The following is a 16,574-nucleotide window of genomic DNA, read 5'->3' as shown; positions in this document are numbered from 1 at the left end:
AAGATACTAATTTTCAGAAAGATGAAGGTATCTCGATGTATTTTCAAGTCAGGGCAAAATTTGGAAGTACTAGTGTTTCCATGAATTGCTTTTGTGCTCTTTGAAAGTATGGGTTCTGCGGTGACAAGATGCACCTGGATGATTCACTTACTGTGATCACTGGTTGAGAAGACGGAGATCAGAAGCATCAATGAACCCAATAATGCATTCTGAATGATGGTATCTTGAATTTTATGACAAGCCAATCTCACTCCTTAATTTGAGTACCATAAACCCTTCCTTCTAAACCAGAAAATTGGTGTAAAACTTCCTCTCCCACTGGCATACACATCAGTCACTTACTCTAGCTCCTCCCATCTTGCAGTTTCCATACTGCCTCTGTGAAGCCCAGGGATATTTCTGTAATATTGAGATGACTATTGCAGTTGGGGGCTTGGGTTACACTATATAGAGTGGATAGTATTTGATTACAGTTGAATGAATAAATGGATCATTGACATCAATGTTTCTCTATGATTCTGATGTGAGTTTAAACTCCAAAAAATATTGTAATTTATGTCTCCAAAAAAAATTCTGTGGGCCCAGCAGATTCTAGTTACACTGCAAAGAGAGGGATGAACATTTCAATTCTTGTCCAATTTTGATTTAATACTTTGCTTATGATCAGTCATAACTGTTAACTCCTTTTATATATGTACAACCTTCTTAATTATTATCCAGTTGGTAACATGTAGTTACAAGAACATTGTCAAGCATTCAGTGCACAGAAGTTATTAGCTTCAAATTCTAATTATGGAAGCCAGAATTGCATATTAAAAGATAGCTTGTTTAAATTTGTAAATTTTTCTTTGAGAGCATTCTTAATCTAGAACAATTATTTTTAAAAAAGTAACACCAAAAAGCACTTTACAGGACACCTTTCTATGCACAAGGATGACCCTGAGCATCCATTTCCCTGTCACTTAAATTCTCCATCACACTCGCACCCTGATCTCTGCCTCTTATGTTGCTCCAGCAACGCCCAGTGTAAGTTCAAGGAACAGCACCTCATCTTGCAAGTAAGCTTTTTTACAACACATACTATCAAGTTTAACAGTTCACCGCTTCTTTTTATCTCACAGATGTAACTGTACTTTAGTTTCAATGTGTTGTATTTTAGTTCAACTCTATATTAGTTTTTTTCCAACTGCCATTTTTAAAGTAATTGTTACCTTGACAACTTTGACCTGCACCCTATCTCTACACCCTCCTCTGTGCAAATTAAAGCATGTTTGTCCTTTTACTTTTCCAGTTCTGATAAATGGTCTTTGACTGAAAGTTAACTCTGTTCCTCTCTCCACTGATGCTACTTGACCTACTGAGCACTTCCAGGATTCTCTGTTTTTGTTTTGGATTTCCAGCATCTGTAGCTTTCTGCTCCAAAAGTTGCCCATCTGATTACAAAGGAAAGTTCTTCCATATATTGCATTGATTAATCTACCTGTTTTATGAAAATGTTAATGTAACAACTCATTTTCAGTCTAAGAGCATTATAGTTTATTTACAAGGTTCTTTTTTCTGAAGTCTGATTCAGATAGGAACAACTCAGCCAGTTTCTGATTTGTTCATTGTGGGATAGCCCCATTTAATAATAGTTACCCTACTTGTATTGTTTTCTAGCGTTTTGTATGAATGGAAAGAGAGACTGAAGCATGGATGCCAAATCATTCAAACCACACCTTATGGGCGACCTGCTAACATCAGTGGTGGCACCTCATCTCAGCGAATCTACATAACATATCGAAGAGCACCGGAAAACGTCGCCCAGAATTCCCTGGCTGTTACTGATATTTGTATAATTATTCCAAGTAAAGGCGAGACCCCACCACACACTTTCTGCAAGGTGGACAAAAACTTAAACAGCAGCGTGGTAAGGTCACCAACATACTTTTGGGTAACTCATAAGACAGGATTTGCTGTATAGTCTAAACCCATTATAGCACAGATGAGTCCTCCTCTCAGTGTTATAGCCACATCTATATCTGACACTGAGCTCAAATAACTGAACAAATATATGTATATGGGTGGAAGCCGAGAGTTTCTTCATATATCAAATGAAATTTAGAGTTGATTGTTATTTTTTCCCCTTGCAGTAATTCTGAATAACCTTAAAGAAGTGTATTGTTGTTTATTCTTTAATCAGAATTTCACATGTAAATAGTGAATTCCCCAAATGGCCTCCAACATAACTTTTTAAAAGAATTCATCCGTAGCCCACAGTACTTGGAGTTTTTTTTATTGCACCACAGTAATAGAATGAATGTGGTAATCTCAAGAGACCGTTCCCCTTGTGTTACCCCCATTCACTGCTGTTTGAAAATCTGATCAAATTAAGTCAACACATATTGAACTGCCGGAGGAAGCAGAGAAAGTTAGATTCTCAGTCATGTGTCAAAACTCTTCACAAACAAAACATTACTTTGAAATGTATTGTTTGCTTCATTGAAATCAAAAAACATTTGACGAAACAGTGTTTAAGTTACCAGTTTTTGAGTGATAGGGCACTTGGAAGATTCTTGCTCTTGATAATTGTGCAACTCAATCACTGGAGTAAGAAAATGATCTTTGAGTAAGTAACACATGAAGATGGAACTTTCAACAGTGCAGTACTCCATCAGGTAGCATCAGCCTAGCCACATACTTAGAATCTTAAATGGAGCAGGAACCAAAAACATTCAGTCTGGATGCAAGAATAAGCTAAGCTAAGCCAATCCTGGAGTGTTATTGGTGGGACTGCAATGAAGCATAAGGCACATAAAAATGTTTATATGTTCACTTAGACTGTGTTAAATATCCAACTGGATAGATATTGCTATTCAGCCTGGACTGTGTCAGAAGAGGGCAGCTGACATTTTCTTTGTAGCTTTAGGCTGAGGTATAAGCAAGTACGTCAGCAGGAGCTGAGTTGGGAACTATAGGGAAGATGTGATCTATTTCAGCCATCCCACAGGAAAACTATTAATATAAAGACATCAGTTTTAAATTAATGCTTGTGTTTATGTTCTGATGTAAATTATATGTAAAGATTTATTTTGAGGAAAACAATACATCTCATTTTATATAATTGAACAGCAGTTTTGAAGCACATTGGGTAAGTACTTGAGGTTTAAGAATTAGCATTCTATTCCTCGACATATTTTGTTGAAATCATTTTTCAACTTCTGTTTTGCAAAATGTTAAAAATATAGTTAATAAATTAGAAGTTTAGAGTTGGGCTACTGAGTAAAATCATAGTGAAAGCAAGAGCAAAGCACAGTTGTTGCCTGTAACTATCAGTTATATCACTTCACAGTTTGGAGTTTCGTTGTAAGTGTTCACTGTTTCAGTCAGAGCTGTGTGGTCCAGGTATTTGATTCTTGGATCTGTTCTCCTGAGTTGTGTAATGTTTCCTGATTAGTTTTTCTCCTTCCCCTCCCCTACAAATCACATTCAGACTGTAACTGGGATTACAAGGATGTTCACCTATAGCAATTTAGCAAGATAGCAGACAGACAATTGGTCCAATTTTACCACCAGTTAAAGCTGTTAAAAATGTTATTGTATGAAAATTTAAGGATCCAGATGCAAAATTGTATGAAATGTTTTTTCAAAAGCAATTGTGTGACAGCTGATGTGGCAAATGTTGCAGAGTAACTTTTTATTTCAAAGTAAATTTTATTCATTAAAAAATCAAAAGTTGTTATTTTCATACAAGGCATGTATTCCCATTACAACATTAGTGTATTATCAGTTATCATTTACTTACAACTTTAAAATCAATAGTTCATGGGGTTTTAACTCAGATTGCAATGGCAGGAGGACCCCAAACTATGGTCCTTCTGCAGAGAGTCCTTGCACTGGCTTCACCCAACTTCAGTGCATCTCTTTGCCCACCTTAGAGCATGCCAGCTTGCAGCATTTCAGTGTGTGTTGAAATTAGAGCAAACACAGAATCTGAAAACCTTCCTATTAAGCTAATGCTGAAGTCTTGTGGGCCATCATGAAAGTCGATGGACTCCACACTTTTGTGGTGTTTTGGCCCATAACATTGCATTCTGCAGTCATCACTGTGCCACCTGCCTCTTTCAGAGCAGTGATCCAAATTACTCTATCTTTACTCAATGTCATGACTAGTTTTTTGTTTTTCTTCCATTCCGTGAATGAAATATCGCAGACTCCACGTGTCTTTGATCAATTTTTGAAACAATTCAAAAAAAATGCTGTGACAGAATTGTGGATACTCTGTGATCCAATTTATATTTGATAACTGATTTTGCTTTGTTTCTTCAAGGTGATAAATTATGGGACATTTTTGAATGGTTAAGGCCTACCTGTTTTACATGACTGGAAAACCTTGCCTGCATGCAATCTTAGGGCAAGTTGATATCCCCTTTGGTAAACTAGAGTACCAGATATCTTTCAAGCTAAGAGAGACCATTCATGTATTTGCCTCTTTATCATCATTATCTTGTTACTTTTGATGACTTTGTATTCTCCTGTGTGACTTGTAAGAACTGTGTATACCCCACTACTGTTCCAAAGAAATGCCTCCTCTTTGAAAGGGTTACTGTTTTTCCCAATTAATAAGTAACATTTTTGTGAATGAGATGTTTTTTCAGCACCCTCAAGGGAAGTCTGAAGAAGGGACAACTTGAAATTAAAGCATCTTTTTCAAAATACACACAAATTTGTTGCTTCATAATGTTAGTTTCCATATTTCCATACGCCTGTGAGGGAGAGGCGGGGGCTGGTGGGAGGGGAGTGGGGCAACATAGAAGAAGGCAATTTATCCTATCAAATCTACACCAACTAACAGGGCAATTCCATTCTCCCACTACTTTTTCCTCTGTAATCTATTCTCCTCACATTCCCATCAACTCCCCCAGATAATACCACTCACCTACATGCCAGATGCAATTAATAGTGACCAATCAATCTACCAACCTGTGATGTGGGAGGAAACCCACAGCCATGGGAAGAACAAGCTACACACACACACACACACACACACACACACACACACACACACACACACACACACACACACACACACACACACACACACACACACACACACACACACACACACACACAGCTGATGTAACGGTGGAACCCAGGTTGCTGGAGTGTGAGGTAACGGCTCCAAAAGCTGTGTCACCTGTACTGGTTTAAACCAGGATCTTTGATTGTAGACCTTGGCAGTTTTGGTGAATGTTACGCAATTAAGTGATTTATTTAATTTTCTGTTCTAGTGGGGATCAGCAGTATATTTGTGCTACAAGAAGTCTTTGGCCAAAACCAACACTATAGCTTACAAAGCTGGTAAGTGTCGAATCCATAGTGAGATCAAGGTATTAACATTTGTGGTTATAACTAGGATAGGGGTGAATCAAAGAGAGCAGATAACATTGGTATGAACATTTCTAATATACTTGAAGTTGAGTTAGTAATTAGAGTATGAGACAACAATAAGTTGGAAATGAGATGTTGTTAATTTGCTCTCAGGACATGAATATTAGATGGATTAGTTGTATTTTACAGATCTAACTGCTTATTAACCACCACTAAGTCATGTAAAATAACTCTGCAATATATTCCCTTGGAGTAGACTTTATGATGCTCTCCATTTGGCATATGGCTTTGAACAGAGCTGTGGAAATTACTTATTTCTCCTTCAGCTTTTGCTTCCAAAGATGTTCATATTTTTATCAGTGATTAATTTTTGGTATGTCAGTATTTGAGTAGTTAGGGGAAATTATTCTTCTTGCTTGCCGGGTGCCAGGAATGCTTCATAATTAATTGACCAAGGGCGTTAACCATGAGCTTTGCAGTGCTCAGATGACAGCACCAGTCCTGAAAATTCACGGAGTGCTTTTCTCGATGAATTCACTGAAAATCAAGTCATTCAATGAAATGCCAGGTTGTGTGAAAGGGTCCTCTGAATGATTGTCGCATGGCTATGCAGTCCTCTGAAGGATAAATTAGGAGAGCTATAAGTTCTAGCCTGAGCAAAGTCATGGTGTGGTGACCAAAAAGTAATTTTCGGCTCTTTGTCTTGTCTCTATTACAGGTTTGATATGTAGGTATCCAGAAGAAGATTATGAATCCTTTCCTTTACCTGAATCAGTACCTCTCTTTTGCCTGCCGATGGGGGCAACCATTGAATGTTGGCCTTGTAATACCAAATATCCGCTCCCTGTTTTCTCTACCTTTGTGCTTACAGCAGCTTCTGCAGAAAAGGTACATTCAAATTAAGCCTGTGATTAGTGCATCATGTTCATGTTAGGTTCTGCTTGATAGTTTGTTTGCTTTGTATAGTTGCCAAGAAGTAATGTTTAGAAACCCTTTAAATATTCAAATAATTTCAGTTTTTATAAATAATGAGAATTATTTAAAAATATTAAATATTCCTTTTATTTTCATTTCAAAATTGTTGATTAGTAATAAGGATGCAGGTATGTAAAGGTTTTCTGTGTTATTTCAAATTGATACAGTAGACAGAAGAATCTCATAGGAACATTAAAAAAATTGAAGCTTAACAGGGTGGGTGTGGATGATGTTTCTTCTTACTCGTGTGTCTTGAACCAGAATTTGCAGACTCAAAGAGAAGGCCATTGAGGACTGAGATTAAAAAGAACTTTCTTCACTCAGAGGATAGTGAGTCTCAAGAAAGCTGTTGGGATTCAAGGCAGAAGTAAATAGATTTTTGGATATTGAGGAATCAAGGTGTATGGGCTTGGTGCAGGAAAGGGGTGTGAAGGTAAAAGTCCAACTATGATATTATTTAATGCTGGAGCAGTTGGTAGGGAGCAAATGACCAACCCCTACTTTTGTTAAAATATCACTCAGGAAAGAGATTCTGCTCCTGTGATGCATATCAGAATCAGGTTTATTATCACAGACTTATGACATGAAATTTATTGTTTTGTGGCAGCAGCACTGTGCAAGACATAAAAATTTATAAATTGTAAAAATAAGACATCTTTATTAGTCACATGTACATCGAAACACACAGTGAAATGCATCTTTTGTGTAGAGTGTCCTGGGGGCAGCCCGCAAGTGTCGCCACTCTTCCGGCGCCAACATAGCATGCCCACAACTTCCTAACCCATACATCTTTGGATTGTGGGAGGGAACCGGAGCACCCAGAGGAAACACATGCAGACGTGGGAAAATAGTGCACAAAAAAAAAGGAATAATGAGGTAGTGTTCATGGATCATTTAGAAATCTGATGGCGGAGGGAAAGAAGCTGTTCCTGAATCGTTGAGGTTGGTCAGGTTCCTGTACCTCCTCCCTGATGGTAGTAACGAGAAGAGGGCATGTCCCGGGTGGTGAGGGTCGTTAATGATGGATGTCGTCATCTTGAGGCACTGCCCCTTGAAGATGTCCTCGATGGTGGGGAGGGTTGTGCCCGTGATGGAGCTGGCTGAGGATGTAGGATTCATGCCTCAACAAATGATTTATTTTGTTTTCTAAGGTGTGGGTGTTACCATCAAGGCCAACATTTGTTGCCCATCCCTAACTGCACTTGAGAAGATGGTGGTGACCCAATTAGGGAATAAAATTTTAAATATTTCTATCCAATCTCTGTTAGCCAATCCAAAGTTGTGTAGAAGACTTGGCTCTGTCAGAAACTTACAAACTCTGCACTTTGAATTTTTACAGAAGGTAAATATTAGAGAAAAATAAAATGTAAGTAAAGTCTTACCGTCTGAATTCTGATTTGTGAATTATAGGATGCTGTGTTGGTTGCACCCTGACTGATTACAATTGTTTAACTAGATTTCTTGTGCATTCATTACTACAGTGTACTTTACTGGTAATTACCAACTGGCGTTGCTCTGCAGTGAAAAGATTTAAATGTCATTGTCTCCAGGTTTATGGTGCAGCTATTCAATTCTATGAGCCTCTTCCTCAAGAGAACTTGACAGATAAGCAACGATCGCAGTTAGGGCTGGTCAGTGCAGCTGACCGCAAACCTATCCTCTCGAAAACTGTTCACACCAGCAAGTGTATTTGCCTTCTGTCACACTGGCCGTTCTTTGAAGCTTTTCGAAAATTTCTCACATTTTTATACCGCTATTCAATCTCTGGACCTCATGCACTACCTATTGAAAAGTAAGTTTTCTATAAAAGGTGAATTTTTCTTGACTATACTAGAAATGTCAATAAACATTACCTAGTCTCGGCTCAGTGCTAAGTTGGGCAGTAACAATAGGTCACTGGGTTGGAGGGGAAAACCTTACAGGATTCCCACACTTTCAGTAGTCAGCAAGCCCTGATAAAAGTGCATGCTTCAAATGTTGGGTTGAAGACCAGGCATTGTGGTTCCCCAGTGACCAAATAGCCAGAGAAACACTTAGTCAAACTCCATTGTTGAAAGTCAATAAAGGATCTGAGGGGGTCTGAAGAATCCTTAAGGAAGTGAGGATCAGTGCCTTCGGGAAAGGAGGAATGGATACAGTTGGCAAAAATGTTTATAGAACAGCAACTGGGTCTACGTACTCTGGTAAACAGGAACCCTGCAGTGTGTGCTGTCATTTCCTTTTGTTTTCATTCTAAAGAAAGATCTTGAGTTATTGCAAAAATTTGAGAGGTTAAATATTTCACATTATGAATGAATTGTAGTCACAAGTTAACAAACTGTTACTGTCACTTATACACAGGAATTTATGGTATTTATCTAAAAATTGAAATAAGTTTCTAAACAATTAATGTATCTTCCAAGTAAATATTTTCCTTCCAGTGTTGGAGGTGTGTTGAAATATAATCATACGAGAACATTGAAATAGGAGTCAGCCATCTGGCTCTTTGAACCTGCCCTGCTATTCATTAACATCACAGGCAATCTTCTACCTCAGTGCTGTTTTCCACCACTATCCCCATATCCCTTAATGCCTAGAAATCTCTCAATCTGTGTTTTGAATGATCAGATGCCCGAGTCTCCACATCTGTCCAGGGTAGAGTATTCCAAAGATTCACCACCCGCAGCTTCCTCATCTTAGTCCAAAAGGACCTACGTCTTAATCTGAAACTGTGCTCCTTGGATCTAGACTCCTCAGCTAGGGGAAGTATCTCCTTGTGTCTAGCCTGTCAAACCCTTTAAGAATTTTGCATGCTACGATGAAATCTTCTCTCATTTTCCTAAACTATAGAGTATTGGGTCTCTGTCTGCTCAGTCTCTCCTCAAACAGCAAACCCTGGAACCAGTCTAGTGAATCTTCACTGTACTCCCTGTATGCCAACTATATTCTTTCTCAAACGAGGCCAAAACCGTACACAAACTCCATGTGAAATCTCACCATGGCCCTATACAATTGCAGTAAGACTTTCTTACTCCTGTACTCAAATCCTCTAATCAAAATCAGGGTTTATTATCACTGACATGTTGTGAAATTTGTTTGTTTTAAGATAAGATTAGTCACATGTATATCGAAACACACAGTGAAATACATCTTTTTGCATAGTGTTCTGGGGGCAGCCCCGCAAGTGTCGCCATGCTTCTGGCGCCAACATAGCATACCCACAACTTCCTAACCTGTACGTCTTTGGAATGTGGGAGGAAACCGGAGCACCCAGAGGAAACCCACGCAGACACGGGGAAAACGTACAAGCTCCTTACAGACAGCAGCCGGAATTGAACCCGGGTCGAGTGCAAAACATAAAAAATTACTATGTTCCCAAAAAATGAAATAGTGCAAAAGAGGAATAACGAGGTAGTGTTCATGGACCATTCAGAAATCTGATGGTGGATGGGAAGAAGCTGTTCCTAAAAATATTTGAGTGTGGGTCTACAGGCTCCTGTACCTCTTCCCTTATGGTAGTAATGAGATGAGTGTATGTTCCAGATGGTGAAGGTCCTTAATGATGGATACTGCCTTCTTGAGACACCACCTCTTGAAGATATCCTCAGTGGCAGGGAGGATTGTGCCCGTGATGGAGCTGGCTGAGTCTACAACCCTCTGCAGCCTCTTTCAATCCTGCACAGGCTGCAGAGCATACTGCTCCATACCAGGCTGTGATGCAACCAGTCAGGGTGCTCTCCAACATACATGGAGAAATTTGCAAGAGTCTTTGGTGAAATACTAAATCTCCTCAAACTCCTAATGAAGTAGAGCCACTGGTGTGCCTTGTTCGTGATTGCATCCTTTCCACCACTGACCCCTCAATGAGGACTAGTGTGTGTTCTCCCAACTTCCCCTTCCTGAAGTCCACAATCAATTCCTCTGTCTTGCTGATATAGATGCAAGGTTGTTGTTGTGACACCACTCAACCAGCCGATCTATCTCACTCCCGTATACCTCCTCATCGCCATCTGAGATTCTACCAACAACAGTGGTGTCATCGGCAAATTTATAGATGGTGTTTGAGCTGCACTTATCCACACAGTCATGAGTGTAGAGAGGGTAGAGCAGTGGGCTAAGCATGCATCCTTGAGGTGCGCCTTTGTTAATTGTCAGTGAGGAGGAGATGTTATTACCAATCTGCACTGACTGTGGTCTCCTGATCAGGAAGTCAAGGATCTGCAGAGGGAGGTACAGAGGCCCAGGTTTTGAAGCTTGTTGATTAGTACTGAGGGGATGATGGTGTTGAATACTGAGCTGTAATGAATAAACAGCAGCCTGACGAATGTATTGCTGTTGTCTAGGTGTTCCAAAGCCAAGTGAAGAGCCAGTGAGATTGCATTCACTGTAGACCTGTCATAAAGGTTAATATACCATTTGCCGCTTTCGTAAGACACAGGAGCAGAATTAGGCCATTCAGCCCATTGAGTCTGCTCTGCCATTCAGCCAGGGCTGATGTATTTTTCCCTCTCAACCCCACTTTCCTACCTTCTCCCTGTAACCTATGATGTCCTAACTAATCAAGAACCTATCAACCTCCGCTTTAAATATATCCAATGACTGGCCTCCACAGCCGTCTGTGGCAATGAATTCCACAGATTCACCACCTAGCTAAAGAAATTCCTCCTCATCTCAGTTCTAAAGGGACATCCTGTTATTCTGAGGCTATGCCCTCTGGTCCTAGACTCTCTCACTACTGGAAACATCCTCTCCATGTCCACTCTATCCAGGCCTTTCAATATTGGGTAGGTTTCAATGAGATTAGAATTCATCCTTCTAAACTCCAGCGAGTACAGGCTCAGAGCCATCAAACACCCTCGTATGTTAACCCTTTAATCCCCAGGATCATTCTTGTAAACCTCCAATGCCAACATATCCTTTCCTTACATATGGGGCCCAAAACTGCTCACAATACTCCAAATGTGGTCTGACCAATGCCATATAAAGCCTCAGCATTACATCCTTATTTTTATATTCTAGTCCTCTTGAAATGAATGCTAACATTGCATTTGCCTTCCTTACTACTGATTCAACCTGCAAGTTAACCTTTAGGGAATCCTGCACTAGGACTCCCAAGTCCCTTTGCACCTCCGATTTCTGAATTCATTCCCCGTTTAGAAAATAGTCTGTGCCTTTATTCCTTCTACCAAAGTGCATGACCGTACACTTCCCTACGCTGCATTCCATCTGCCACTTCTTTGCCCATTCTCCCAACCTGTCCAAGTCCTCCTGCAGTCTCCCTGCTTCCTCAACACTACCTGCTCTTCCACCTATTTTTGTATCATCCGCAAACTCAACCACAAAGCCATCAATTTCGTCATCCAGATCATTAAGATATAACATGAAAAGTAGCGGATCCAACACCGACCCCTGACAAACACCACTTCTCACCGGCAGCCAACCAGAAAAGGCCCCTTTTATTCCTACTCTTTGCCTTTGCCTTTGCCTTCTGCCAGTCAGCCAATCTTCTATCCATGCTAGTACCTTTCCTGTAATACCATGGGCTTCTATTTTATTTAGCAACCTCATGCAATACCTTGTCAAAGGCCTTCTGAAGATCCAAATAAGCAACATCCACTGACTCTCCTTTGTGTATCCTATCTGTTACTTCCTCAGAATTCCAACAGATTTGTCAGGCAAGATCTCCCCTCAGGACACCTTGCACAGGGACCATTCCCTCCATGACTCCCTGGTCTGCTCATCTCTCCCCACCCACCCCTCTCCGACCCCTGGCACTTTCTACTGCAGCTGCAGCAGGTGCAACACTTGTTATTACAGCTGCTCCCTCACCACCATCCAGGAAGTTAAACAGCTCTTCCATGTGCTCAAAGGTTCACATTCCTTCAACTTCGTGTGCTGCATTCTGTGTTCCCGAATCTACATCTCAGCTCTACATCAGTGAGACCAAACACAGACTAGGCAACTGATTTTCAGAGCACCTGATCTCTATTCGCAATGGTCATCCTGAACTCCTGGTTGCAAGCCATTTCAACTCCCCTTCCCCTGTCTGGCTTCTGCCTTCTCCACTGCCAGAGGAGCAGCACTTCACATTCCATCTGGCTGGTCTACACCCAATGATGGTTTTCAATACCAGTTGGGTCAATAATTTTTTTTGGGGGGCGGTTGGGGGGGGGGGGGGGTGGAATGATGGTGATTACAGCAAATTTGAAGGGTGGAGAACAATGCCTGAGGATAGACAAAAGAACCCATGACTGCTAACATGGGGGCCTTGAAGGGAAGTTTAGTGCGAATAGGATTGAGGAATGATTTCTTGGGTAAGATTTTGGAGCGTGCGTAAGGAGAGTGTTTGCGCTGGGGAAGGAGGAAAGCTCTCAGTCTTAATGAAAAGCTGCTTTGTTTAGTCTTAATTTGAATGTTAAAAGAAAATCTGATTTAATGTGCTAGGAAAGGTCAAGTGAATGTGTAATTTTTTTTCCAAGGTTTTAAATAAGTCTACATAAACCAATTTATTGGATCCAATATAGGCAGCATTGTTTGTTTAGAAATTGCAAAATAAACATTTAGTAGATCAAAATGGCCTGGTTATTAATTTCCAACCTGACTTGTATTTTGCAGACATATTTGTCATTTCATGCACAAAGTTCCATTTCCTTCTCCTCAAAGACCGAGGATTCTTGTGCAGGTGGGTGTCACTCTGTTTAATTACCATTCTTAGCACAAATGTATTGCTGTGACGTCAACCATCGATTGGATTAAAGGTGGAAAATGTTACAATTTGGCACATTGATCAGAAATACATTACAAGTACTCAGGATCAAGTTTAATTAATATGAAATCATTTTGGAATGCAATGAGCTATTCTAATCAGTGGGTTTGTATTCTTTGGAGTTTAGAAGAATGCTAGCTGATCTTATTGAAACAAATAATATTGCAAGAGGGCACAATAGGGTAGTTGTGGAGATGTTTTCACTAATGGGAGAATCGCAGACAGTTTCAAGATAAGGAACCAGTCATTTAAAACTAAGGTATGTGGAAATGTCTTCTCTCAGAGGGTGGTGAATCCCTGGAACTCTCTGCCCCAAAGAATTTGTACATTAGAAGTATTTAAAGTGTAGAGTAAATAACTTTTTGAAAGACTGGAAGATTAAGGGCTCTTGGGATTTAGCATAGAGAAGCAGTTGACACCCCAGGGGAAGAGCCATGATCAAATTGAATGGCAGGGGAGGCTTAAGGAGCCAGGTGGCCACCTCCTGCTCCTTTGTTGCTGTTTTCTTCTGTTCTTGGTGAATGGTAAAATCCAGGGCATAAAATTTATTCCTGTTGAAATCTGGATATTTCAAAAGAATTTCAAGGTGAAGGAAATAAGCAAAAGAATCTGGTGGTCAGAGATGTGGAGTTGGCAATAATATTGGAGAACCAAATGAACTTTGAACAGAGAGACAGATTTTGCCAGGACCTGAGTTTGCAGCTGTGGAAGTCTACAGAATTTCAACCTTATCTTTTCTGTTACAGCAATCGCCTCATGACCACTTAATGCTCTGCCAACCCGTTTCTTCACCACTACCATTGAGGTAAGTGTAGTTCAGCCCTGGTTTAATTATTTTAAACTTCATTTGAAGTAAATTTCCTCCATTGTGCCATTTCCCATTCCCTAGTCAGCAAGAGTGGGCAAGGATCAGAGTCTCAGGCTAGAGGAGTAAAATGGCAGATTTCCTTCAATATTAGTGAATAGTTTGCACAATAATTCAATTGTGACTATAACCGATGACTAGTTTAAATTACTGAATTCAAATTCACAAAATGTCATGGTGGGGATTTTATCAACTTCTCTGGTTCTGTTGTATGTTTTACCATTAACTCCTGTGAAGAGCAGGATAAATTTTATGAAGGTAGATTTCACCTTGTATACCAATGTGATAATCCGTGAACACTTGATTACAGACTGCTTCATACTGAGAAAACCACCTATTGGACCTCAGCATTAATAATAGTATTTACTTACCTGGTCCTCTGTTCAATAGGAGGAACAGCCACATAAATGATGTACATCTCCCAGATGAATGCCTTCACACCTCGCTATGGCATGTACCAGATTTTACGTAATGCAAATGTCTCCATAATTGCTGTACATTTCTGCCAATTAAATAAAACTCTATATATTCACAGAGCAAAAATAAGAATAAATGAGTCAGAAGAAGAAATAAATCAACATTTGAAACAAAAAAATAGCAATTCAAACTTTATATTTCTTGTCTCCTTGTTTAAAAAAACCCCAATGGATTTCTAATCCGTTGCCTTAACCACTCAGCCATGACTACCCAACTGGGCATCAATTAACGGCTACAGTGATGCTACTTTCACATCAGATTAAAATAAAAATGTCTTACTTCACTGAATTCTGATAGTGTCTGTCCTTTCTCAGCGGTGGCAGTTCCACCACTTTGCTGCTGTTTGATTGAATCACAGATGTGCAGTTCATTTCCAGAATCAGGTCTTTAAGTAGTTCAGCAAGGTTAGGAGATTTTATAAGCAAACATCCCAAGTTGTTTCTTCACTTTTCCTTGTCCATTGTGAAGGACTTGTACTCGTCCCAGCTCTAACTGTTTACAGTAACAAGCAAGCTCCTCTCGACTCTACTAGATATGAAACATTTTCATTTATCTGTTGGGCTGTAATTTAAAATAACTCGGGCAACACTGCATTAGGGAACAAAACCAGAAATAACCGAAGGACTCTGCTGAAGGACAAGCAGCATGTGTGGAAAGAGAAACCAGTTAATAATTCAGGTTGAATACCCTTCATCAGAACTGAGAAAGAGAGAAAGCAGTTGAAGTAAAACAGGTGGGGGGCAGCAATGGGCGAAACAAAGGGACTGTCAGTAGTAGGGTGAAATAGTGGATAATTTACCACCCGCTATGAGAAGAATAACAAGCTTTGAACTGCAGCACACCTAACAGTTTCCCCAATGGCATTTTCACTCTGGGAGCACACGATGACACACCAGTTAGTCTGGGCAGCCCTGCTGTTTGAACAGTCAGCAGGATTGCAAACCTGCACAGGCAAACCCCAATGGATCTCTAATCTATCACTTTAACCATTCAGCCATGACTACCCAACTGGGCATAAATTAAGGGCTACAGTGATGCTACTTTCACACCAGATTAAAATATAAATATCTTACTGCACTGAATTCTGATAGTGTCTGTCCTTTCTCAGCGGTGGCAGTTTCACCACTTTGCTGCAGAACTTGGGCCCTGAGAAGGCAATAACTCTGCTGCTGTATGCAGTGACTGAACACAAGATTCTTATTCACTCCCTTCGCCCAGCTGTGTTGACCAGTGTGGCTGAAGCACTTGTTTCTGTAAGTATTGTTTAAATTCTTTCTAAAAGATTTGTGAAACTGTGGTTTTATTTTTATCCATTCATAGTTTACCTATACTTAGATTTATAGAAGGCATTTGATTAAGTTATTGCAGAAAATGAAAGTTCATGGTATAGGAGATAATATTTTGATATGGATACATGATTGGCCGGCTACCAGGAAATAGAATGAACATAAATGGTTCTTTTTCTGGTTGTCAAGATGTAATGAATGGTGTGCCACAGGGATTGTTGTTGCGTTTCAATGTTTTACAATTGATGTAAATGACTTGGATAAAGGTGTACAAAGTGTGATTGCTAATTCTGCTGCTGATGCAAGGATGGGTGTGAAAGTAAGTTGTGAAGAGGACTTGAGGAGGCTGTAAAAGGCATATAGTTAGGTTAAGCAAGTGCGCAGTGATCCAGAAAATGGAGTATAAATGTGAAATTGTCCATTTCAGCAAGAAAAATAGAAATGAATATTATCTAGATGGTGAAAAATTAGAGATGTGAGGTACAGAGGGATCTGGATGTCCGAGTACATGATTCACAAAAACCCAAGATTATGCAGCCAATAATTAAGAAAGATTACAGAATGTCATTGTTTAATGCAGAATGGGGAAGTTATGATTGTTTATATAGGACACTGGTGAGACCAGTATCTGCAGTACTGTGTGCAGTATTAGTCTCTCTATTTAAGGAAGGATGTCAATGTGTTGGGAACAGTTCAGAAAAGGCTTACTAGGCTAATATCTTGAATGGATGGATTTTCATAAGAGGAGAGGTTGGACAGGTTAGGCTTTTGTGTACTGTAGTTTAGAAGCATGAGGGACAACTTGATTGAAACACAAAAGATCCTGGGGGGTCATGACAGGTTGGATGCGAAGAAG

The 16,574-nt window shown here is 39.9% G+C and overlaps 1 protein-coding gene across 10 annotated transcripts in view; it reads left to right on the top strand.

Moving 5' to 3' along the window:
* The window catches only part of dennd4a (DENN/MADD domain containing 4A), a 149,644-nt gene that overhangs the window by 57,511 nt on the left and 75,559 nt on the right, over window positions 1-16,574 (top strand). For 8 of the 10 annotated variants that reach the window (XM_052040681.1, XM_052040683.1, XM_052040682.1 and 5 more), the window contains 7 exons: window positions 1,660-1,909; window positions 5,271-5,340; window positions 6,089-6,258; window positions 7,896-8,137; window positions 12,940-13,006; window positions 13,837-13,895; window positions 15,541-15,685. In XM_052040681.1, coding sequence (XP_051896641.1) covers window positions 1,660-1,909; window positions 5,271-5,340; window positions 6,089-6,258; window positions 7,896-8,137; window positions 12,940-13,006; window positions 13,837-13,895; window positions 15,541-15,685 — 1,003 coding nt within the window. Of the gene's footprint in view, window positions 1-1,659; window positions 1,910-5,270; window positions 5,341-6,088; window positions 6,259-7,895; window positions 8,138-9,507; window positions 9,736-12,939; window positions 13,007-13,836; window positions 13,896-15,540; window positions 15,686-16,574 lie in introns of those variants that run through there. The other 2 variants (XM_052040685.1, XM_052040686.1) reach the window with 2 other exon arrangements.

Source organism: Pristis pectinata, chromosome 28, assembly GCF_009764475.1.
Source record: "Pristis pectinata isolate sPriPec2 chromosome 28, sPriPec2.1.pri, whole genome shotgun sequence".
Lineage (NCBI taxonomy): Eukaryota > Metazoa > Chordata > Chondrichthyes > Rhinopristiformes > Pristidae > Pristis > Pristis pectinata.
The sequence above is the reverse complement of the archived record's forward strand: the minus strand, read 5'-3'. Positions and strand labels throughout refer to the sequence as shown.